Raw genomic sequence first — 24,986 nt, 5'->3', positions numbered from 1 at the left:
GTGACTGCAGCCCAGGCGGCTCTTACCTCACCACCAGCGCGGCGGGAGCTGCTGATCGCCTGTCCAATCATGTCGTAGATCTCAAGCTGCGTGGGAACAAGCAGACAGACAGTCTGAGCAGGTCAGGTCTTCCCCACAAATCCAAACCCTACCCGAGCCACTTCTACGGGAGAAGCGTAACTGTCTACTGTCACCAGTTTCTGACCTCATGAGATACTGCCTGTGTGTCCCCCAGCCCTGCATTGCGCAGCTTCCCACAGCGACTAACTCTTTCTGTGCCCTTACTGCACACATTATCTGCTATGCCCTGCCTGAGAGTACCCCAGTATCCGGTTAAGCCCTCAATGGTTTGCCCAGTAAATGTCAGGCCCTCAAGGCTTATGGCTGCCACAAACTTACTGTGGTTTTCAACATGGAAAAGACGCGAGAAACAAACATGCCAAATACCTTGGCTTACCGTGGCTGGAAACAGTGTCCAGGGAAGGGCTTGGAGACTACAGACAGCCTAAGCCTTTTCCTCCATCAAGAAAAGAAATGGAACTAACCACACTACCACATTTTCCCAGGGTTTTTCTGTGTAGCCTTGGCTGTCCTGGACTCGCTTTATAGGCCAGCTGGCCTCGAACTCAGAGACCTGCCTCTGCTTCCCTGAGTGCTCGGATTACAGACATGCACAATCATGCCCGGAAAATACTCCCACATTTTAAAAGTCAAAAGCTTCCACATTGACTTACACATTTCTGAACAATTGTGGCTGCATCACTTTCATAGTCATCTTCTTTGGAGCTCGTGGACCCTGTCCGCACCTGCTGGGCACTACCCACATGAAGAATGGCCATGCAGGTGGCTACGCTCACACCTGAAAAGAGAATAGGCACAGCTTCCAGGCTTGGTGAATCCCTCGAGCCCAAGATAGAAAGATGGGAACACCCTGGCCACAAACAACTCTGTAACTGGAAGAACTTCAAAGCACAAGGGTAAGCACAGTCCTGCTACATAACCCAGCAGCCACACTCCCAGCTGTTCACCCAGAGAAGCAGCACATGCACATCACACGGAGACTGTGCAGGAACACTTGATGACACTATCTCTAACTGGCAACTAATGGAAGGAAGCAAGTTGCCCTTCGAGAGGCAAAGACAAAGCCAGGCATGGCAGTGCACACTTATAACCACAACATTCAGAGTCTGAGGCAGGAATCGCACAAGCTCAAGTCAGGCCTGAACAATAGCATGGGCAACTTGGCTTCCACTTCTCAAAGTAAAAAATAAAAAGAAGGCTGCATATACAAACTCAGGAGTATAAGACTTAGGCCTAGCATGAATGAGACTATAGGTTTAATCCCCAATCTCTCTCTCTCTCTCTCTCTCTCTCTCTCTCTCTCTCTCTCACACACACACACACACACACACACACACACACACACACACTCTCTCTCTCTCTCTCTCTCTCTCTCTCTCTCTCATAGAATGAGATGTGAAGACAAAAAAGCAGCCACAGAGGAACCTTAAATGGCCATTGCTTGCCGAGGAAGCCAGTGTGAAAAGGCTACATGCTATGATGCTGATGACACAACATTCTGGGACAGTAAGATGTCCGTCCAATGGTTAGTAATGGGTAGGGAGGGATCTGAGGTAACAGGGGCAGCAAAAGGGTATCTGGGGCAGTCGCTATTCTGTTTGCTATGATAACAGTAAACACCTGACGTCATACATTTGTGAAAACCCAGAGCCACACCACACAAGAGAGGCGTACAGAGAGTGGGGGGATAGCTCAGTGGGGAAAACACTGCCCATACAAGCTCGAAGACCTGACTAACGATCCCAATGCCCATGGAAAGCCTAGCACAGCAGTGCATCTGTACCCTGGAGCAGGGAGGACAGAGACAGGAAGACCCTGGGAGCTCACTGGCCAGGCAGTTTGTCTAAAACAAGGAGCTCTGGGCTTACTGGGAAATCTCGTCTCAAAAATACACAAGAAAAGCTTGATTATAACCTCAAGCCTCTACAGATGCAAACTTCAGCGAACACAGCCATGTGAACAAATAGACACACACACACACACACACACACACACACACACGACTACAGACTAGTTCACATATGTCAATAGTGGTTCATTAGTGGTAACAAATGGATCAAACATCAGGTAGGAAACCATGAATGACAAAGCATGTGGAAATCATGGGGCACCCATTCACTTAAACTCTTTTACAAGAAAATCTAAGACTGCTGTGGCAATGTACAGCATTGTTTTCAGCACTTGGGAGACATACACAAATACACACTAAATAAATAAATCTAATTTTTAAAAAAAGGTAAGATGCTGACGAAACAGCTCAGTGGTTAAACGTATTGGCTGCTCTCCAGAGAACTCAGTGCAACCCAGCACCCACATTTCACTCATAACCACGTTACTCCATTTCCAGGAGATCCATGGCATCAGGCACACGGTACATATGTATGTATTTATATATATACACACACAGGCAAAATACACATACACAAAGTAAAATTTAAAAATACTAATTGGCCTCTACATGTGCTCACAATGGCAAGTACACACACACACACACACACACACATACACACACACACACACACCACCAGCTGTCAGGCCCCACTTCCAAAGTAACCTGATTAACAGTAGGAACCCTCAAATCCAATCTCACAGCAAGACTCCCTTTCCTTGATTTGCACCCAACCTAGTCCCCATACCTCTTAGCGCTCTTCTTGCATCTGTTATGTTACTCTACTTAGCCCTCTAGTCTCCACGGCTCCCTGTGGGCAGGGACAACATACTGCTCGCTTGGGGTTTTCCTTCTTCACACAGTATGCTGTAACTTCAAGTTCTATGCAATCAATTAAGGATACAGGACAAGTTTTGGCAGAAGAGATGGCTATCAGTAAAGTGCTTGCCATGTAAAACTGAGGACCTGAGCTCCAGCTCGTAAACCCACTCTAAAAAGGCACGACTAAGTGGGGCATGCTTGTAATCTCAGCGCTGAGAAGGTGGATCCCTGGGGCTTGAGGCCAGCCTATCTGATGAGCTCCCAACCAGTAAGAGACTGTCTCAGAAAAGAAGGAAGGTGGACAGCTACTGAGGAACAATACCCAAAGTTGACTTCTGTTCTCCACGTGCACCCACATATATGTGCACAGACACATACATGCACCCACACAAATCCATGAATACATGTGCACACACCCATGTCAACACACACACACACACACACACACAGGCCAGCAGTTAAACACTAGGATCCCTTAAAGTCCTGTAATGATTTCTCTTGGCCTACACGTGACATTAAATAGTCTCTGAGAAAACAGCGGCAAGGAATGGGAACAGAATTCTCAGGCTTCTCATGGCTTCCTCATACCAAATCCCCGTTTGATGGGAAAACAATTACAACAGATAGCAGAACGTCTCACCTGCATATAGACAGCTGAGGCTGAGTACTGTCACGTCTTGCAGACGAGAAGGAGTGAGGGGTTCCAACACAGGGAGAGAAAGAGTATCCAAGGCCATGGTTACATCAATCACCAGGGAGTGAAAACTGAAACAACAGAGGAAATGAACAAGGCTCCCTAGAACCACCACTCTGGTCTCATGAAGAAACTAGCTGAGTAGACTAGCCAGTTACATCCCTTGACTAGAATATAATCGAAAGGTCAAGGAGCACCTCACCCATTGCGAACAGCCGTGGCGTCAGCTACTGTTGCAGGCATGATGAAGAAGGAATTGGCCACCACTGCATCCTGGAACCGATTGATGTAGCGCAGGAAATAGGGCAGGTTCAGGCACACTCGGAGTAGCTTCTCAGAGCCACCTGGATTAACAAAAAGGCACTCTCTCTAACAGGCCTGTCTGAAGCCTGCTTCTCCTGCACATGGAGGAAGCACAGGCAAGGCGTGTCGGCTCTCACAGTAGGTGGCTCTTACCCAGCTCTTGAAGGCTAGCCACATTCTGAGCTATAAACACATTCCTGGTCTTGCCAGCAGAAGCCTGATCCGTGGATGACTGCTCATCGTTTTCTCCTTCCACCTGAAGGGAAACACAGGCCCTGTCATGACCACTTGCCTGCCGCCAGGCACCCTGGAGGGTAAAACAAGAAGGCAGCTCCCTGGACATGCTCAGATGTTCAGCTACAAGTGGGAAACTCTCTACTAATCCAGGAAAACTACAAGAGAAGTAGAGAAATACACAGCTCAGAAACTATTTTACATCACATAGAGTGATGCCTAATGAGGAAAACTGCACATGCTTCTGTGTGCACATGCTTCTGTGTGTACATGCTTCTGTGTGTACCCGCACTGAGAGAAGCATAGGGGAATGAGCAGTACACAGTACAAACCACACTAAGGAAGATGGGGAGCAGCAGTCTTCACTCTGTATGATTTGCCTCGATTTGTGTTTTCCACCAAGGCCATGCACAACCATGTCACTTAAGTGGGAACATATTCTAAGAAACGCCCCACTGGATGATTCTGTCATTGTATAGTAGCTGAGTAAACTTATACAAACCACGATGCTCACAAGGTCACTAGACAATACAGTTTTAGAGATCTACCATCATGTGCATGGTCTGTCCCTGACCAAAACAATACACTGTATCTTTTAAATGAAACATAAAATACAATCTTTTCTCAGTTCTATCATCTTAACACATCAAACAGGATATCTGGGCGAAAGAACTCACCAGCGCCTGTGGACTAATGGGGGGAGATGGGACGGTCCTAGGGTTAAAGACTGAGGTCAGCTGGTTCAGAAAGTTCATCTGTACTTCCTTCTGCTTTAGCTCGGGGCTTACTGGCGAGGCCAGCTCTTTCTGATCTTCCACTGTAAAATTCAGAAACAAAAAATGAGGGAGGATGAGGAGAGTGCCAACAAAAGGCAACGATGGCCACAGAGGTGGTCACATAACCAGGTGTGTCGGGCACACACCATCTGAAAGCGTCTTCACGGTCTGTGGAAGCTTGGCAGATTTCATCATGGCTGTAAAGGTGATAATTTCCGTTCTGTCTAGTCGGCTACAGCCAGTGCACAGGCCTTTGATCAGCAGAATCAAGTGTTTCTGAAAACAAAAATAGTCACATATGTCTTTTAGAAGAGTCTATACTTTGAGGATTCCAATTAGTATGGGGTCAGATTTAGGTTCATACAATTAACTGCCATTCGAAGGGTTAGGAATACAGCAGTGCTGGAGCAGCTTGACTACCATGCACCTGGCCCAGGGTTCAATACCTGGGGCCTCCGGGGGAGGGTGGGGAGGGCGGGAGGATAAAAGGAAAATTTCAGTGAAAAGTACCCAAGCAGAGATCTCAACTGATGGTGTAACCAGTTGCAAATTTGTCTTATTCTCAAGAGCGTATAACTGGCTTCTATTTTCAACTTGAGGCTGTGGTTATTTTTTTATAAAAACACAAGGCCAGGCTGGAGAGATGGCTCAGAGGTTAAGAGCACTGACTACTCTTCCAGAGGTCCTGAGTTCAATTCCCACCAACCACATGGCGGCTCACAACCATCTATAATGTGTAATCTGATGCCCTCTTCTGGCCTGCCGGTGTACACGCAAGCAACGCACTGTATACATAATAATAAAATAAAATAAAAATAAAAACAGAAGGCCTTAAAACAAATGTAGATTCTTTTCAAGTCTCAATTATTCACAACATGGTAGTTTGAAGCCTCCATTCCTTCATGGCAACAATCAGCCATAGGCCAAGTGGTACGACTGGGTCCCTTCTCTTTCTCTGCATAGCCCTAGTTGTCCTGGAATCACGCTGTACACCAGGCTGGCCACTCACAGAGATCCGCCTGCCTCTGCCTCCCAAGTGCTCAGATTAAAGGCGTGTGCCACACCCGGCTTGGGTCCCTTTTCTTTCAAATCTCCCACCTTGTCAATCACACATCTTTCTCATTGCTGCCTGTTCACACATACAGAAGCTTCTGGTCCTTGGAAAAGACTCTAGTCTGTCTACAAGCTACTGCCAGTTTATATAAATGAACTTCAGTGAGATTGTAACTGTGTTCATTCATTTACACACACACACACACACACACACACACACACACACACACACACACACACACACCTACCTACAGTATTATGGCTGTGCTGGCAAGCTGTAACAGACATGGTATGGTCCACAAATAATTACTATCTGGCCAACCTTAGAAGAAATGATTTATCCACTTCTGCCTGTTACACCCATCCATCAGTTCCCATACTTAAAACTTTTTAAAATAAAGGCCAGAAACAGACACTCTGTGCTCACCTGGGACACAGCACAGGCCTCATCCGGGTTCTCCAGACGCAGGAGAGAAAACTCAATGAGAACTTTACAGGCCGCTGCCACTGACTGAAGCTGGTTCCGGGGAACTGGGAAAGCAAATAATAGTCACTTAAGAGCCAACAGCTCAGCCTCACACTCAACACAGCTGCAGAACACGCACTGAGCTCAGCAGGATCAGCAATCTCAGCAGCCATCTCCCTTGGACAACAAGGGCCAACTGCTCATACACAAACTTACCTAATGTTTACTAGAAACTAACTTTAACAGGAAGCACATTGCACTTCAAATGCATCAGCTCATCTAATCATTAGGCCACTTTGTGAGGGAGATATTATCATCTCCTCCCACTGTGTTTCAGGTTTGTGTTTCTGCGTGTTGTTCCTGTGTGTGTGTGTGTGTGTGTGTATATATATATATATATACCTGAAACTGGTATGGTTGTGAGGCACCACATCTATACTGGGAACCAAAGCTGGATCCTCTGTAAGAGCAGGGATTGCTCTTAACTACTGAGCCATCTCTCTAGCCCTTGTCCTTGAGTTTTTGAGACAGAGTCGCAATCTATCATTCAGGCTGCCCTCAAACTCCCTCTGTGGCCCAGGTGAACCCTGAACTCCCGATTCTGAAGCCTCGTGTTCCCAAATGGTAGGGCTGCAGACACACGCCACCACACCCTCCCTCCCCGCTCCCTGTCATCTTTTTTGACAGGTGAGCAAACTGAAGCATGCAGGCTAAATGCCTTGCCCAGAGTTACACAAGTACAACTAAGTCCCAGAGGTCCACCTCACAAGTTCATAATGTTGGCCTCTTCTTGTCACAGACACTAAGTGACATTATGCAAGGGCTGCAGTTGCTTCCAGAAGCTGGCTAGAGCTCATAGTAAACAACACTGAGCTGGAGGAGTTTCAGAAGCAATTCTACAGGCTCCTTTCAGTTTACCTGCTTAGCAAATTATTCAAGTAAACAGAATTCATCAGAAGTAAAAAATGTAAAAATTCTGAAATAATGTAAAATAGGAACTTGGTCACTTTGAGAATAGAAAGAACTTGCAAATGGGGAGCAAAGGTCAAAATTTCTTCATACCAAAGACACAAGAGATTCACAATTGCACCAAACCCAATGAGAAGCAGAAACCTTAGTGGATGCTAGCCCGTGTCACTACCTACCAGCATCACCCTCAAGCTGCTGGCAGGTACATGTATGTGTGAGGTCAACAAAATGTTTTGACACCAAGTTTCAGGCCAGCTTGGGCTACTTGTTGAGCTCTAAACCAGTCTCAGCCAAAAATCTCAATGAATGAATGAACGAACGAACAAACATGGGGGTTTGTAAGGCCGCAGCCATAGCTGAAGAATTACTACTAACTTAGAGGGTGATGAGGGAACATTGTTTTTCTTTGGGAGTGTGGTCTCTGGTAGATTGCCCATGCCCCAGTGACGGACACACACCTGTTTGCATCCAGGCATCCCTGACTGACTCAGAAAGTTATTAAAAAAGAAAGAAACAGGGAAGTTGGGAAGGGATGAGTTAGAGGGATCCAGGGACAGTTGATTAAAGTGGAAAGTAGGAGACAGATAGAAACAAAATACAGTGTGTGTGTGTGTGTGTGTGTGTGTGTTTTTCACACACATTTGTATTTATATATAGGATCTATACATATAATGTGTGTGTGTGTGTGTGTGCGCGTGCGTGTATGTACACAAGGTTTTCAAAGAATAAAGAACATTATAGATAAGGAGAGGCTGGCGAGCTGGCTTAGCAGCCAGCAGCACACGCCGCCTTACAGCGGACGCAAGCTTGATTGCCAGCTCTCCTAACAGGCGGCTCACAAGCACACGTGACTCTACCTTCGGGGACCCAGTACCCTCTTCTCACCTCCAAGAACAACTATATTCATGTGCACAAACCCATAGACAAACGGACACACAAAAGACAGACAATTAAAAATGAAAATAAACCTCTAAAATAAATAAAAACAAAAGGGCAAGCAAGCATACTCACATAAATTAAAATGGAAATGGCAATAAAATATATTAAAAAAAATAAAGTGGCCGGGCGTGGTGGCGCACGCCTTTAATCCCAGCACTCGGGAGGCAGAGGCAGGCGGATTGCTGTGAGTTCGAGGCCAGCCTGGTCTACAAAGTGAGTCCAGGATGGCCAAGGCTACACACAGAGAAACCCTGTCTCGAAAAACCAAAAAAAAAAAAAAAAAAAAAAAAAAAGTGTTCTTGATTAATAAAAAAAGGGTGGGGGTATGAGGCAGGGACAAAGCCAGCAGCTTTTCAATCCCCTGTGGCTAGCCCAGGTGAGGGGTCAACAGCTGCCTCCACTCACAGGTATGAACAGCCTGGAGTTGCTGAAACAAACCTTCATTAAATTATTCAAGGAGAGAATCAACAACCTGCTCCCTAACCCCCCCACACCCCTCATTCACAAGCGCTCTCTGGGGCAGCAGAGCAGGCTACTCACTGAGGCTGCAGACCGTGGTGATGTAGTGCGTGGACAGTGCGACGAAGGATGAGTAGAATGGCTCATACTGCTTCTCATGGTGCAGGATCTCTGGCTCACTGCAGGGAAGACAACATTACTAACACTCAGTGCCCACCGCCTGCTGGGAATTGCCTTATTCCACTCAAACAAAACAGAAGTAAGGAGATGAAAGTGAAAACAGAGCAGAAGGCTAAGGCTATGAGATGACCTCACCCCCAGCATTAGAGCACAAACACACATAACCCAAAACACATTACCAATTTGCTCCATACTGCTAATTAAAGACACCTGAATTGCCGATGATCAAAAGCAGACAGACCAGAGTAGTAGAAGCAGATAAAAGTAATCCATTCCGAAGACCAACCGAACACAGCGCCAAGACTTGGAAAGACTCAGCAGGAAGAAATCACAGTAAGAAACCCCACAACACCAACCCTCACAACCTGAGCAACAGCCTCCTCCACGCAGGGCTAACACCCAGTGGCAACAGAACAGTTAGTCCCTTTTCAAATCTCATCCTGTCTTTAGCTGAGGAAGCGGCCGCTTCTGGGAAAATCTGGAGCCCAACTCATTCTAAAGGATGGATACGTTGTAAGTCACTTTTATCAAGTCAGAAGCTAAGGCACAAACCATGAACTAAGCCAGGCAACAAAAAGACAAAATGTATCTTATTAGAGGCAAAGAGCAGAGAGGGGGTTAAATAGCTTTCTCAGTGAATACATCCCTAGCAAGCAGTATTCACCCAGCAAGAGAAATGTAAACAGAGATGATCCATTCACTAGCAGGCTTATCTTCTTGCCAAATGAATACAAGAGCCCAACTGCCATGTCTGTGTTTGGGAAGTGCCAGTGTGAGTGACGAATCACCTCAAAGCACATGCAGGAGTCTAGCACTGCAACTGCTTTGCTGTCTGGGGATTCACCAAGGATTAAGTGAGTGTGTATCAAAGATTAGACCCTTATTAGAAAAGTATTCCTGGGGTGCCTATGATGTACCAGAACCTTCCTGGCCTATCCTGTCATGATAGGCAAGACAGGAGAAAGAAAAACCTTCCAGCTTCCAGCAGCACTCACTCTTCCAGGAGACTGGCATCTCTCTAAAGCTCCCTACCACACCCTTCCATTCACAACACACACTTGAGTTTCCCAGTCTACGTTCTAAGTGTTTTCCTACTCGGTAATTCCACGTAGTCTGCTGAGTCACTGCCCTTCACTGTTTTATTTCAAAAGTTCAGATCTGCTTATTACCTCCACTCTTTTTTCGTTACCAAGTCTTAGAGAAAAACTACCCACTCAAAGGATGAGCTTACTCTGCACTTCTATTCCCATTCTGGTAAGACAATAAATTAATTAGTAAATACACAGGAATAAACAAACCTATTTAGTTGCCTGGCGCTCAGTCAGAGATGGGGGGTAAGAGTTGTTGGGTGGCTATTTCTCTTGCCCTCTTTGTTGTTGTTTTGAGACACAGTGTCATGCAGTCAGCCTTCCTAATGCTGCAACCTTTTACTACAGAGTTCCTCATGTTATGATGACCCCCCCCAACCGTAAGACTGTTGCTACTTCATAACTGGAATTTTGCTACTGTTATGAACTATAATGTAAATCTGTTTTCCCATGCTCTCAGGCAACCCCTGTGAAAGTGTTGTTTCACCCCCAAACGGGTCTCCACCCACAGGTTGAAAACTGCTGGTCTAATGTATCATAGGCTGACCTGGAAGTCAATATATAGGTGAAAACGGATGACCCTGAACTTCTGATCTTCCTGGCTCTACCTCCCAGGTAACAGAATTATAAGAATGTGCCAAAGGAATGCCACCAGGCATTAAAATGCAGCTGGCCTGGGTGCTGCTGGGCTATATAGATGTTAGGCAACTACTCTACTAACTAAGCTACATTCCAGGCACGCGAGCGCGCGCGCGCGCGCGCTCGCGCGCTCTCTCTCTCTCTCTCTCTCTCTCTCTCTCTCTCTCTCTCTCTCTCCTCTCTCCTCTCTCTCTCTCTCTCTCTCTCTCTCTCTCTCTCTGTGTGTGTGTGTGTGTGTGTGTCTTATCCTGAGGCCTCACAGATCTCACTATGATATATCAGAAATCCAGTCGTTCCCTGCTCCCTTGCAAATATACAGCAGCCTTACTCCAATAATGTTAACAAAAATGTTGGGAGCGGGTACTGGTAGAGGAAAATGGTCCTGTACTCAGCTCTACTTAAGGTTCATTTATGGTGGGCTAGCAAGATGGCTCAGTGGTTAAGGGCACTTGCCACAAAAAGCCTGGCAACCTGAGTTTGAGCCCATGAAACCACATAAAGGTAGAAGAAAAGAAATGATTGCACAAAGTAGCCTTCTGACGGCCACATATATGCCAGAGCACAAGTGCATCACACGTACACACAACACAAACACACACAAAATGCTTAGGGCAACTAGGGATAAGGTCAGGGATAAAATCTTTTAAAGGCTAGAAAGAAGAGTAAACACGATTCCCCTGTCTCTTGCTTTTGTAGAAAAGTGACCAAATAATGGTTTGTCACCCATTCCCCAAGGACGCCTGTAAACTCCAGGATCCCAGCAGATGGTAAAACCAGAGAATAGGACCAAAGGGAAGAAGGGTCAGCAGGAGGGAGAACAAAGAAACATGAATCACAGGAGAAAAATGAGGGGACTTGAGAGAAGGTCAGCCCCTTTTTTGAAATACCCACTTCTAAAAGACTTTGCAATCACATCCTAGAACACAGTTAGACCTCGTCAACGAGAGTTCCTATCCACTAAGTAAGTGAAAAGAAAAGGAACAGAAGGCAGACAGGTCAGAGAACCTAATTTGATGCTTAAGGAAGGAAGAAAAGACAAAGGGACCAGCTAGCATCTGGAAATATGCTGCTCATTTTATAAAGAAAGGGGTATCTGGAGGAGGGTACGTAATAAAAGACTACAGGTTCCCCTCACTTTCCCCCTGGAGATAACACACTGTATGTCTATTTCCTAGACTGTGGAAGACAACAACCCCTTATCAACTTCAACTCCTAAACAGAAAATCCCTCATGGTATTTCTCTCATGTTACTTGTGTATGTGAAAACACACACACACACACACACACACACACACACACACACACACAGACATACACTTAGTCATTTAACCAAAGAACTGTGAGTTTTTTGCCCAATTTTTCTCCCACATTCTTGATGAGCTGGTAGTGAGTGTGCTAAGACACCAGGACAAGCACACTCTATCTTTAGGTGATGGCTTCTCCCTTCAGTGGCTCAACTGTCAACTATGTCACTCCAGTATGTGATGGCAACAGATAAGGGTCAGCGCAGCACTGTCTCTCTTCGGAACTTCCAGAAAGGCAGGATCTGGTGCAGTGTTCTAGCAGCCCCCCTATTCCAGGTAGTAGCGCTGCCCTAAATTCCAAGGAATACCTGGGAGACAGGATTTTTTTCTTTTTTTCTTTTTTTTTTTTTTTTTTTTTTTTTTTTTTTCCGAGACAGGGTTTCTCTGTGTAGCCTTGGCCATCCTGGACTCACTTTGTAGACCAGGATGACCTCGAACTCACAGGGATCCGCCTGCCTCTGCCTCCCGAGTGCTGGGACTAAAGGCGTGCGCCACCACGCCCGGCTGAGACAGGATTTTTTTCAAAGAGGCTTATCATGAAAGAAGCCAGAGCCACTCAGGAAGGGGGTGAGGAGTGTTGGTTTTTAAATCTATGTAGACTAAACGGCAGCTATGCTGCCAACCAGGTCTGGCAGAGCTCTGAAAGGAATTCTCTAGGCCTTGTAACAGAGACACGTAAAAGATTTCCAGTCTGTACGACAAGACCAGCAGGCTACGGACAATAGAACAGAAGTCATCCATACTCAACTAAACTCAGACAGACAGTATTTTCCTTCAAAGAGCTAATGGCACTTGAGGGCACACACCACAGCTCACCCATGCTAATCTACTACCCCTTGCTTTACAACATGGTCTTAACATCAAGCAATCTTATCAGACAGTTATGATCAGACCCTAAGAATTTTCTTTTCTTTTTTTGGTTTTTTGAAACAGGGTTTCACTGTGCAGCCTTGGCTGTCCCAGGCTGGCTTCGAACTCAGAGATCAACCTGCCTCTGCCTCCCGAGTGCTGGGATTAAAGGTGTGTCCCACTACCACCTACCTTAAGAATTTTTGGTGTACTCTGTCCTCAAAAAGTCAGTTCCAATTATAAAGCATGACTTGAGACAAGGGGTAAAATGGAGAAACTGAGAAGAAGCTCTCAGAGTGTCAGACCCAGCAGTTCCAGGACAGGCATTCAGTGAGTGAGCAGACTGTAGGACAGGGGTAAGGACCGTGGTGATGAAGGCAACACAACACTGCCACAGAAAAACAGAGGGTCCCTGGAGACACGGGAGAAAAGCAGGGCAGCTGTAACCATAGAAGAAACAAGGCAAGTGGAGACAACAGAACAGCCTTCCCACAAGCACAGCAGAGCCCAGCAGCAGGTTGGGCCCCTAACTTACAACAGTTGGAAACAATGTTGGCCCAACTTGGGCTGAAGTCTGACACTATACTAAGTGGCCTAAGGCCCTGAGTGACAAATGTTTCCACATTTCTGAGTCCCCTACTATATTTTTCTGGAGAGAAAACATTTGGGAAACTGGTAACAAAATATAATTAGTGTGCTTCAAGGCAGGGTTGAGGCAAATGAGAGGCCATAATCTAAACCCAGATGGTTGCCTATGAGTGGCTGGTTTTTTTATATCCTTTAATGGCTGAATCTTCTACAATGCATCATTTCAAGGCCTGCTAGAAGTTAAACACATCACATTTGGTCATATTTGGATAATATCATACATAGCTGCCTTCGTCCAGGATGGCAGAGGTGAACTGCCCACACAGGCCTGCAGATACTACCTGACCCTTCAGAGCAAGGCTGTTGGCCTATGCTCTACACACTCTACGTGACACTACTTTACACTGTAAGGAACTGAGAAGCCAGAGGTGTATTCTTTTTGTATGATCAATTCCTCCCAAGAAGACACAGAATAAGACTTCAAACTTAGCTGAGCTATATAAAAACCAGAAGATGAACTTCAAAATTCCTCATTTCCAATAAAACACGATATTACTAAACACATCATTTTTCCTAAAACCATAAAGAGATTCACTCATGTCTACAAACACAGAGAGCTCCTTGTTCTCTCACACACTTAGCAAAATTCAATTCTAGTTCCATGTTTGGATTCACCGGGTTGCAAAGGGTTGCTCTGACTACATTTAAAAGGAAAGGGCCGAGAAAATGAAACGTACATGAGTGTCAGCAAATGACACTATAACCTCAGCTCACAGCCAGAGAAGCAAGAAAGAATGTTCTAGAAGGAAGCAAACATTGTTGATTGTAAGTAGTAAGCATGATTTCATGGAAAGTATCAGTAAGTTACACATTTAGGACAGTAAAATAGGAGCCTGCATGGTTGGCTGGAGATGGGGAGAGTGCCTGGCACCCGAGCCCGATAACCTTGAGGTCAATCCCCAGAAACCGAGATGGAAGGAGAAAATCAACTCCTAAAACTTGTCCTCTGACCTCCAGCAAAATGTATTTGCACTCTCTCATGCGCTCGCGCGCGCTCTCTCTCTCTCTCCCTCTCTCTCTCTCTCTCTCTCACACACTCACACACACACACACTCACACACACACACACACACACACACACGTTAGATTAGAATAGGGCAGAGAGATAGCCCAGTGATTAAGAGCACTTCCTGTTCTCTGGTGTCTTTTTTTTTTTTTTAAAGATTTATTTATTTAATGTGTATGTTGAGTACTCTATCTGCATGTGCGCCTTGGTGCCAGAAGAGGGGATCAGAATCCAGAATAGATGGTTGTGAGCCACCGTGTGGTTGCTGAGAATTGAACTCTGAACCTCTGGAAGAGCACACAGTGCTCTTAGCCACTGACCCATCTCTCCAGTCCCACTTCCTGTTTTCTTCCAAGGCTCAAGTTCAGATCCCAGCAACAGTGTCCTGTGGCTCATAACTGCCCATAACGCCATCTCCAGGGGATCTGAAATCCTCCTTTTCCTCCTCGGGCATCCAAATACAGATGACACACATACATGAATTTTTTTTTAAGGGAGAAAAAGACAGTAAAATAAAGAGAGGCTACATAATTTGAGAATAATACTTTTTGATACTTGTTTTCATCTTCAGAACCATCTTAAACATAACCAAGCAGGAAAATCTGTTAAATCTTAAGGTATCAAACCCAACCACTGTTTTATTATAAATTGTTAAAGATCATTCATCCAAAACATCACAGATAGTGACAATTACTGATAAACAATGTGCCAAACCCTGCGCCTCCCCTGAGTAACACACAGCGATTTCTACTTTTCCAAATAATACTGAGATATACCCTGTTGACTAACAAGCTAAAATGACCCACTTAGCAATTTCAGGGAGTTACTACAGTTAGGTTTCCCTAGGAAAATGAAAGTGAGAACACAGAATTTAAAAGCCTGAGTCTACTATTACACTCAAAGACTGCTGTGAGCTCAGTAATCAGGAAAAGGTAGACACTGAGATCGCCACCTTCCAAAAGAGAAATACGATTCTTGCAATCTGACAATCTGTACAAAAAGGTGAGAGCACATAACAAGCCAACGAATAGTCCTGTAAGTGAAGAGTCTGAAAGTATTTTATTGACAAAGAGGACTTGGGTCTCAGACACATACAGTTCCAGTGCAAATGCAAGAGGGATGCAAAGTAAAACCAAAGTATTCAGTGGTAACTAGTGGCTACAGTCACAGAAACAGCACGTGCCCCCCAGTGATGATAGCGCCTAAGAAAGACCGTTATTAAACTATGTGGTAGAGATCTCCAATGTAAATCTCGGGCTTTGCTGGCAAGAGAAATGCAAACTCATCCATGCCCTGACCTTAACACAGGGGGGCAGGCCAGGGGACACCGGCCAAGGAACACCTTGCATCTCAAAAGCCAGTTCTCAAACGCGTCCGGCCACGCCCTCCAGCAAGAGTAGCCATAAAAGTTTTGCTTCGAAGGGGAAATCGAGTCAAGGATGGTTTGCGCCAGAGCTGGGAGGAGATCAGAGACGATCTTGACCCCAGCGCCCGGGAGTCCCGAAGCCATGCGTGGGGTGGATTCCCGGAGGGAGGCTGCGGGACAGCCCGGACTCATGACCAGGCAAGTCCTCCCCTCCCCCCCCCAACACCGCGCCGCCCTCCGGCGCCGCCGCCCGGTACCTCTCGATGACTGAGGCCACCAGCTGCGGCAACTCTTTCATCTCGAAGGCGGAGTAGGACGCGGACAGTAGGGGCCGCACCGCCACCTCCCAGCCCGGGGTCGTGTCCTGCCCGGTCGCCGGGGCTCCGGGCGCTGGAGCTGCTCCCGCCGCCTCTTCGCCGCCGCTCGTCGCCATCTTTCGTCGTACTACTGCGGCTCCCTCCGGGGGTTTGCCACCGGCCCAGCGCCGCCTCCCGGGAGGGGGCGGAAGTGACGCGATCGTGCGCGTCAGACAGCGCGCCGCGGGTCGCTCAACAAAAACGCAAAGAGCTAGGCCGCCTCTCACTTCCCGGGGCAAGACTCGAAGTAGTGCGCCTGCGTAGGAGTGAGTGCTCCCGGGAAGGGCCCGGCGCGATGCCCTCTGCGCGTGCGCTAGGGAGGCGCGAGCATCGTAGCGCGTGCCTGCAGGGAGGGCTAACTACTGCGCGTGCGCAGGCTCTGCACTTAGCGATACTATGGCTTCCTAAGCCTGTTGCAATTTTAAGTCTGTAACTTGGATCTGGAAAAGATGTGGAAGGCAGCGGAATGGCGCCATTCTGGGATAGTCAGGGACGAGAGGAAGTCAAAGCCTGTCCGCTGTTAGCCGCTTCCTTTGCCAGTGAACCGCATGAACAGCCATTTTAGCTCTTCCCAGTTGGCAAAACTTTCTCCGCACACCACCTCCTGGCAATGATTCTCTTCATGACTTCCTATTTTTTGCTGTCACTTTTTTTTTCCCGAGACAGGGTTTCTCTGTGTAGCCCTAGCTGTCCTGGACTCCCTTTGTAGACCTGGCTTAACCTCAAACTCACAGCCATCCACCTGCCTCCGCCTCTGCCTCCCGAGTGCTGGGGATTAAAGGCATACGCCACCACCGTCCGGCTTGCTGTCTCTCCTTTATAATTAGGATCCCTTCAGTAATAATACTGAGAGGAGTTTTTTAAGTTTTTGGAAATGTGGTCGCACTATATAGGCCAGATTATCTGGGAACTTTCCACCCTCAGACTCCGGAGAGGAGCCATTGCGACAGGAGCTGTTTAGTACAGGTTGGTTTGGGTCCCTACACCAGTTTATAGTTCCCGGGTGAGGGTTGTTTTATTATGTTTGGGCATTCCCACTGTAGCCCAGGGTGGCCTGGAACACTACACAACCCTCTTGCCTCAGCCTCCCAAAAGTGCTGAGATAGGTGTGCTACACCACATCCCGCCACGAACAGTATTAATAGTAATAGCAAGTCTAATACTTCTGGCCTTTAGGTGCTGCGAAGGCACTCGGAATAAACATCCTCAATCTCAAAATCATACATTTTAGTAGTGGACGTTTGTTCTTGAGATAACATTTATGTTCTAACTCTAGATTTAAGAGGCTGGAGAGATGGCTTAGCAGAATTCCACTCTCTAGTTGGCTACTGTCTGTAATTCCAGTTCCTAGGGATTTGATGCCCTCTTCTGGATTCTATGAGAACCTGCATCCCCACACGCACATACTACTCCACCCCCATACACACATATATATGTACATAAGTCTTTTTTAAATGCTTGGTAGTGCCATCACTGGGGAGGCAGAGGGTTACCACAAATTCAAGACCAGTCTGGTCTACATAGCAATTTACAAACCTACCAGGAATATACAAGACTGTCTCAAAAAAGTAGCATACATACATTTAGATAGCAAACACTGAAAAGTCGTTTAGATGAAGCATACGTTTCTATAAACTACAGAATGGTAATTTTTTAATTTTTAAAATTTTATTTATATAGTTTAAGTATGAGTGCTCTATCTGCATGTATACCTGCATGCCAGAAGAGGGCATCAGATCCCTGTATAGTTGGTTGTGAATCACCATGTGGTTGTCGGGGATTGAACTCAGGACCTCTGGAAGAGCAGACAGTGCTGTTAACCGCTGAGCCATATCTCCACCCCCCCCCCAGAATAGTAATATTTTTAATGAACTGAAAATAAAAATGAGCCGGGCGTGGTGGTGCACACCTGTAATCCCAGCACTCGGGAGGAAAAGGCAGGTGGATCACAATGAGTTTGAGGCCAGCCTGGTCTACAAAGTGAGTCCAGGACCAGGACAGTCAAGTATACACAGAGAAACCCTGTCTCAAAAAATATTAATTAATTAATTAGTTGATTAAAAATAAAAATGAAGGACTTTTAATTTAACCCAGAGAATCTGAGGATCTGAAATTTTAAAATTAACTGTAGGAGCAAGAGAGGTGGCTCAGCAATTAAGAACACAGGCTGAAGCCAGGTGGGTGGCGCACACCTTTAATTCCAGCACTGAAGAGGCAGAGGCAGGCTGATCTCTGAGTTCGATGCCAGCCTGGCCTACAAAGCCAGTCCAGGACATCCAGGGCTATTACACAGAGAAACCCTGTCTAAAAAACAACAACAAAACAACAACAACAACAAAACCAGGTTGCTTTTTCCAGAGACTCCAGGTTCAATTCCTAGCACCTATACTCACAGCTGTCAGTATCTGTAGCTCCAGGGAATTTATCACCCTCTTCTGGCCTTTCTACACACCTAGTCTAAGGCACACATACACGTAAATAAAAGCAAATTTTAAGGCAATTGGAGAAATGGTTCTTTTGGAGGATTGAGGTTCAGTTCCCAGCACCCATAACCATTTGTAACTCCAGTCCCAGGGGATCTTATGCCTTCTGACCTGAGTGCACCAGGCATGGAAATAGTACACATATATACATCCAGGCAAAACATTCACACGCATAAATCTTCTTAAAAATCTTTTAAATGAATTTCTAAACTACACAAATGACCAGTGGTATCTCTATGTTGTCTATCGGGCTCCCTGTCTGGGATGGGCAATTTGTGTGTAGAGTCTCCCCAGGAGAACTCTTGTCACACAACACCCTCTTGCCTCCACCTCATTATCAGTAATTCATCCCCATGTCCTCTTGAACACCTTCCCCATTCAAAACCAAATAAAATAGCAAGGAACCACCTGCTTTGAGTAAAACTGCAAGGGGGCTAATCTAATTAATGAGGATAAGGGTTCGTGGAATATTCACAAAGGAAAAGAAACGAAATGGGTCAGAGAACTAAGAGAGGAAATACAATCTCAAAAACCAGATGGAAGCTGCTTTCTGACTGAGGAAGGCTGGTACACCCTCCTGCATTGCTTGTCCTGAGATAAGCAGCCCTGTTGGGAGAAGCACAGAAGCAGCCCCTGGAGGCCCATGTTGGAAAGAACTGAGCCTCCAATAGCAGTGTGACCAGCTGTTCCATGTATCTAGGCTGCTTCCCGTATCAGCAGAGTTCCACACCCCAGGGCATCTTCTGACGCCGATATGAGAAGTCCATGTCCAGCCCACTGAGCCTCCTGACACCTAGCAGTGACCAACATCTTGGCTGTCGCTTACGCTTAAATAACTCAATTCCTCGTCTACAGAAAATACATGCGCTAATCAAGGTGGGTGGTTGCTTAAAAATGAGGGGGAAGAGCTTGAGGGATGACTCAGATGTTAAAAGTGCAAGCTGCTCTTGCAGAAGACCCAGGTTCAGTTCCCAGCTCCCACGTGTTAGCCCCAACAGTCTTGAACTCCAGTTCCAAAGGTGTAATGCCCTCTCTTGGATCTTTGGGCACCAGACATGTATATGGTGCATGCACATACACATAAAATAAAAAGAAATATAAGGCCAGACATGGTGGCCCATACCTTTCACCTCAGCACTCAAAAGGCAGAGGCAGGCACAGCTTTGTGAGTTCAAAGCCAGCTTGGGGGGCTAGAGAGATGGCTGGAGTGCTGCCTGCTCTTCCAGAGGTCTTGAGTTCAATTCCCAGCAACTACATGGTGGCTCACAACCATCTATAATGTAATCTGATACCCTTTTCTGCAGATTAAGCACTCATATGCAATAAATAAAATAAATAAATCTTAAAAAAAAAAGCCAGCTTGGTCTACACAGCGAGTGTCAATCGAGCCAGGACTACAATAGAGAGACAATGTATCAAAAACAAAACATAAAAATTAAAAAGAAAAAACAATAAAAGAAAATCAAGGCTTAAGAGGAAAGTTAGACTTTACTCAGGCCTTAAGTATTTTAATCCCCTGCTTTGAGCAACTTTGGTAAGATGGTGAAGGTTAAAAGATGAAATGTTTGAATTCTATGAAGGTGGGTCACTTCCTGACCAGTAGCTACTTTAAGATTCTGGCACTTAAGTAGGGAAAAACTAGAATGTTGCAGACTAACTGTGCTATGGAAACACAGCAGGCAGTGTACGGGGCAGTCACATGGCTCAGCCATTAAGCGCACTGGTTGTTCTTCCAGAGGACTCAGTTAAGTTCCCAAGACTCACATGGTGGCTCACAATCATCCCTAACCCCAGTTCCAAGAGATCCAGCATCTTCTTCTGGCCCCTATGGGCACCAGGCACACACATAGTACACTCACACAGATGCAGGGAAAACACTCATAAAAACAAATCTTAAAACAAACAAGGGGGCTAAAGAGATGGCTCAGTGGTTAAGAGCACTGTCTGCTCTTCCAGAGGTCGCGAGTTCCATTCCCAACAATCACATGGTGGCTCATAACCATCTACAATGAGATCTGGTACCCTCTTCTGGTGTACATAGGTAATAAATGAATAAATCTAAAAACAAAACAAAGAAGCAAAAACATGGCAGTGAGATGAAAGTTGATGATACCACTTGGCCATCTTACACAAAATTCCAGTCACTGTGTGGTTCAGCTCTAACACATACCTTTAATGCAAGAACTTTCTGGTTTGCTTTTTGTTGTTTTTTGCTTTTTTTTTTTTTTTTCCGAGACAGGGTTTCTCTGTGTAGGCTTGGCTGTCCTGGACTCACTTTGTAGACCAGGCTGGCCTCGAACTCACAGCGATCCGCCTGCCTCTGCCTCCCAAGTGCTGGGATTAAAGGCGTGCGCCACCACGCCAGGCCTAGAACTGATATTGTAAACAGGTGATTATGATGTTGTTCGACCAGCCCTCACATACATCTTTAATACAAGAGCTTTCTGTACACAGGATTTGATAAAGTTAACGCTAGGTCAAGAGACGGGACAAGCTGACAGGGATTACAGAGTAGGAGGGCTTTGAGTTGAAGGGTATTTAAGACAGCATGGAGAAGAGGCTTTTTGACCTTTGAGCTAGCAAGCTTTTGGCCTTGAGGGTTTCGGCTTTTCCTCCTGGGCTGTCAGCTGAGCTAGTGAGCTTTTTGGGCTTTTTTCCTCTGAGATGTGAGCTGAGTAAGAAGGTCAACTGGGTGCTTTCTCTGTCTCTGATCTAGCAAGTTTTCACCCCAGAATCTGCCTCCTGAGTCTTCATTGGTAAAAATCAAACAGTTGGGATTCATTCTTTCTCTCTCTCTCTCTCTCGTTTTTTTTTTTCAATTTATCCACTCAATTTTTTTATTTATATATTACCAGTTTATTTAAATACCTTCAATCTCCTCTTTCACTTAAGATTAAAGTTAGAACAAAAAGAAAACACATATTGCTAGAACATGTTTTAGATAGTATAATCAACAGCTCTTATCTAGCAACATTTTTAAAAAATATATTTTATTAATTTATTCACATTACATCTAAATTGTTATCCCATCCCTTGTATCCTCCCATTCCTCCCTCCCTCCCATTGTCCTCACCTCTCCCCTCCCCTATGACTGTGACTGAGGGGGACCTCCTCCCCCTGTATATGCTCATAGGGTATCAAGTCTCTTCTTGGTAGCCTGCTATCCTTCCTCTGAGTGCCACCAGGTCTCTCCATCCAGGGGACATGGTCAAATATGGGGCACCAGAGTTCGTGTGAAAGTCAGACCCCACTCTCCACTCAACTGTGGAGAATGTCTTGTCCATTAGCTAGATCAGGGTAGGGGTTCGAAGTTTACTGCATGTATTGTCCTTGGCTGGTGCCATAGTTTGAACAGGACCCCAGGTTTTTGGGTGTTGAAGACAGGGTTTCTCTGTGTAGCCTTGGCTGTCCTGGACTCACTTTGTAGAATAGGCTGGCCTCAAACTCAGAGATCCGCCTGCCTCTGCCTCCGCCTCCTGAGTGCTGGAATTAAAGGCATGAGCTACCATACGCAGCTGAATGGTTGGGATTTTCATTTTTTAAAACGTCACTCTATCTCAATACTAGGGCAGGCTGGGTGGAGTGGCATCTGCCTTTAATCCAGGCATACCTCTGTGCATTCAGGCCTGTCAGACTCACAAGGTGGGGCCTTGTAACAAAGCAAAACCCAGAGCAGAAAAATGTAATGGGTCCCAGTGCCTACTCCCGGGTAGCTTTTCACAAAGCCAGCAGTACAGGGGCCTGTCGCTAGAAATGTCAGATGGTCACTAACCCAGCTGGACAATTTACGAGTAAAGGAAACTGGTTATCACCCATGAGGAAGTTGGCATGTTGCCTTAGAGAATATAACTCCATTTTTTTCTGATTTTTAAAAAAGGTATTTATTATGTATGTGCATGTGAGTATACTCACTGAGGCCAGGAGAGGATGCTGAGTCTCCTGGAGGCAGAGTTACAGGTGTTTGTGAGGCGCCCAGTGTGGGTACTGGGAACTGAACTGAAAATGCTGTGGGTACTCTTAGCCACTGTGCCATCTCTCCATCACCTCCCGCCCCGCCCTTAAGGACACGGCCTCATATCGCCTAGGTGGACCTATAGCTGATACGCTGATACCGCATATGTCGATGTATGAGCACAGGTCTTCAGCTAGATACTTCAATTTCTCATCCTCATTCCGCCACTTCACAAGCGCTGCTGTTATACGCGTGCACCTCCACATCTGGCTTTGCTTTCTCCTATTTTAATGCAAAAGTAGCCTCAAGGACACAAAACAAAGCTGAGACCAGAGCTGATAATCATTAGCTTTATTCCAGGGAGCACGGTCAATCAATGTCTTCCCCTTTTCTCAAAAGAACAATCAGTCCCCAAGTCCACAAGCAAGGTAAAACTTAGGATTCTTTCTGTGCGGCACACAGAAGCCCAGCCCGGAGTGCACGGCACGCATACACACACACACACACACACACACACACACACACACACACACACACACACACACACACACACACACACACACACACACAGAAGCCCAGCCCGGAGTGCACGGCACGCATACACACACACACACACACACACACACACACACACACACACACACACACACACACACACACACACACACACCAGAAGCCCAGCCAGGAATGTGCACACACATCACACAGAAGCCAGCCAGGAGTGCACATACATACCCCACATAGAAGTACAGCCAAGAGTGAACACACACACACACACACACACACACACACACACACACACACGCACGACAGAAACCCACAAGGAAGAAGAATGCACATACACCCCACACAGTTGCCAAGCCAGGAGTGCACACATACATACACCCCATATAGAAGCCTAGCCAGTAGTGCGCACGCGCGCGCGCGCGTGTATACACACACACACACACACACACACACACACAAGCCCAGCCAGGAGTGCACACACACAGAAGCCCAGCCAGGAGTGCACACACACACACCCCCACACACAGAAGCCCAGCCAGGAGTGCACACACACACCCCACACAAAAGCCCAGCTAGTTCCAAATCAGCTAGGGCTACATAGTACGAACATGTCTCAATAAAATAAAATAAGTAAAAAGATTTGACATGTTGGGGCTGTAGCTCAGTAGTAGAAATAGGGTGTGTACTAACACACATGGGGCCCTAGGTTTGAGTCCCAGCATCCTCCTTGAAGGCCCCTCCCCCGCCAAAAATTTTAAATTAGTAAGATTTAAAAACTACTTAAGAGAAATTTCAGCCCTCTTGGCCGACTTTATGGAGAGTTCAGTGCAGAGAACTTGCCTGGCCTGACAGACCCTAGATTCTAACCCCAATGCCACACACAAAATTATACCAATGAGATTTAAAGCTTACTGCCAAGCATGACAGCGGACATGTGTAATCACAACACTGGGAGGCTGAGACAACAGGATTCCAAGTTTGAGGCCAGCCTGAACTACTGAACAAAATTCTACTTCAAAAACAAAACAAACCTAAATTAAGAATAAATAAGAGGTGGGGTTTTTTTGTTTTGTTTTTTTACAAAGACCCTTTCCTCTAGCTGGGCTATAGGCTGTCTAGAGGGGGCCTGTAGGGGCAATGAGATATGAGGTGCTGAGACCTCAAAATCTCATCAAGGCTCAGACAATTTGGTAGCTTTAAAAGGTGTTAGTTAGGCCTAAGCCAGGCATGGTGGCACATGCCTTTAGTCCCGGCATTTGAGAGGCAAAGGCACATGGATCTCTGAGTTGAAGCCAGCCTGGTTTACAAAGAAAATTCAGGGCAGTCATAGCTACACAAAGAAACCTTGCCTTGAAAAACTAAAACCCAAAACAAAAAACAAAAAACCCAAATTACTATTATGTACTTGGCTTTGATAGGCTGAAACAAATGGTTCCATTTATATGCAACCATATAAATGGCAGCATGGGATGAAAAGCTTAGATAAAATTAGTTCTGACTTCACGTATGGATCCCTCAACCTCTGTTACTTCAGGGAGAAGTCCTCAGACCTCAGCAAAGAATGGCTCCTGCATCCACCCATCAGAGTCAGGCAGCCAAGTGCACCTTAAAGGCAGAGCTGACCCATCAGGCTTGGAAGCAAGAGGCAGAGAACAAGTTGTCAGAGTATTTCTAGTAAAACCAAAGACACAAAAGGCTAACTAAAGTCAATTTAAACAGCCTCAGAAGAGAAAAGCCAGGTGTCATAAAAGGAAAAAACAAAAAACAAAAATAAAAATGAAACCCAGAACATCCATGGGTGGACATAAAAAGGAAACTGAGCAGTGGAGCAGATGCATGGAGATCCTCGCTGAGGTGGGTAGCCACAAGGGTTGTGCGTCACTGTATTCCCAAAGCAGTTCTACGTGAAGGTCCATCTTCTTCC

At 46.0% G+C, this 24,986-nt stretch overlaps 1 protein-coding gene across 1 annotated transcript in view; it reads right to left on the bottom strand.

The window, feature by feature from the left end:
- Positions 1-16,265, bottom strand: part of Ubr4 (ubiquitin protein ligase E3 component n-recognin 4) — a 111,757-nt gene extending 95,492 nt beyond the window's left edge. The window contains exons 1-10 of the mRNA XM_051170919.1: positions 16,022-16,265; positions 8,766-8,863; positions 6,279-6,382; positions 4,945-5,074; positions 4,700-4,839; positions 3,942-4,044; positions 3,688-3,829; positions 3,432-3,556; positions 735-859; positions 27-86 (exon numbers count right to left, since the gene is read on the bottom strand). Coding sequence (XP_051026876.1) covers positions 27-86; positions 735-859; positions 3,432-3,556; positions 3,688-3,829; positions 3,942-4,044; positions 4,700-4,839; positions 4,945-5,074; positions 6,279-6,382; positions 8,766-8,863; positions 16,022-16,197 — 1,203 coding nt within the window. The 5' untranslated portion in view covers positions 16,198-16,265. The remainder of the gene's footprint in view (positions 1-26; positions 87-734; positions 860-3,431; positions 3,557-3,687; positions 3,830-3,941; positions 4,045-4,699; positions 4,840-4,944; positions 5,075-6,278; positions 6,383-8,765; positions 8,864-16,021) is intronic.
- Positions 16,266-24,986: the final 8,721 nt, after the last annotated feature.

This window comes from Acomys russatus, chromosome 29, assembly GCF_903995435.1.
Source record: "Acomys russatus chromosome 29, mAcoRus1.1, whole genome shotgun sequence".
NCBI classification, from domain to species: domain Eukaryota; kingdom Metazoa; phylum Chordata; class Mammalia; order Rodentia; family Muridae; genus Acomys; species Acomys russatus.
This window is presented reverse-complemented; position numbering and strand designations above follow the sequence as displayed.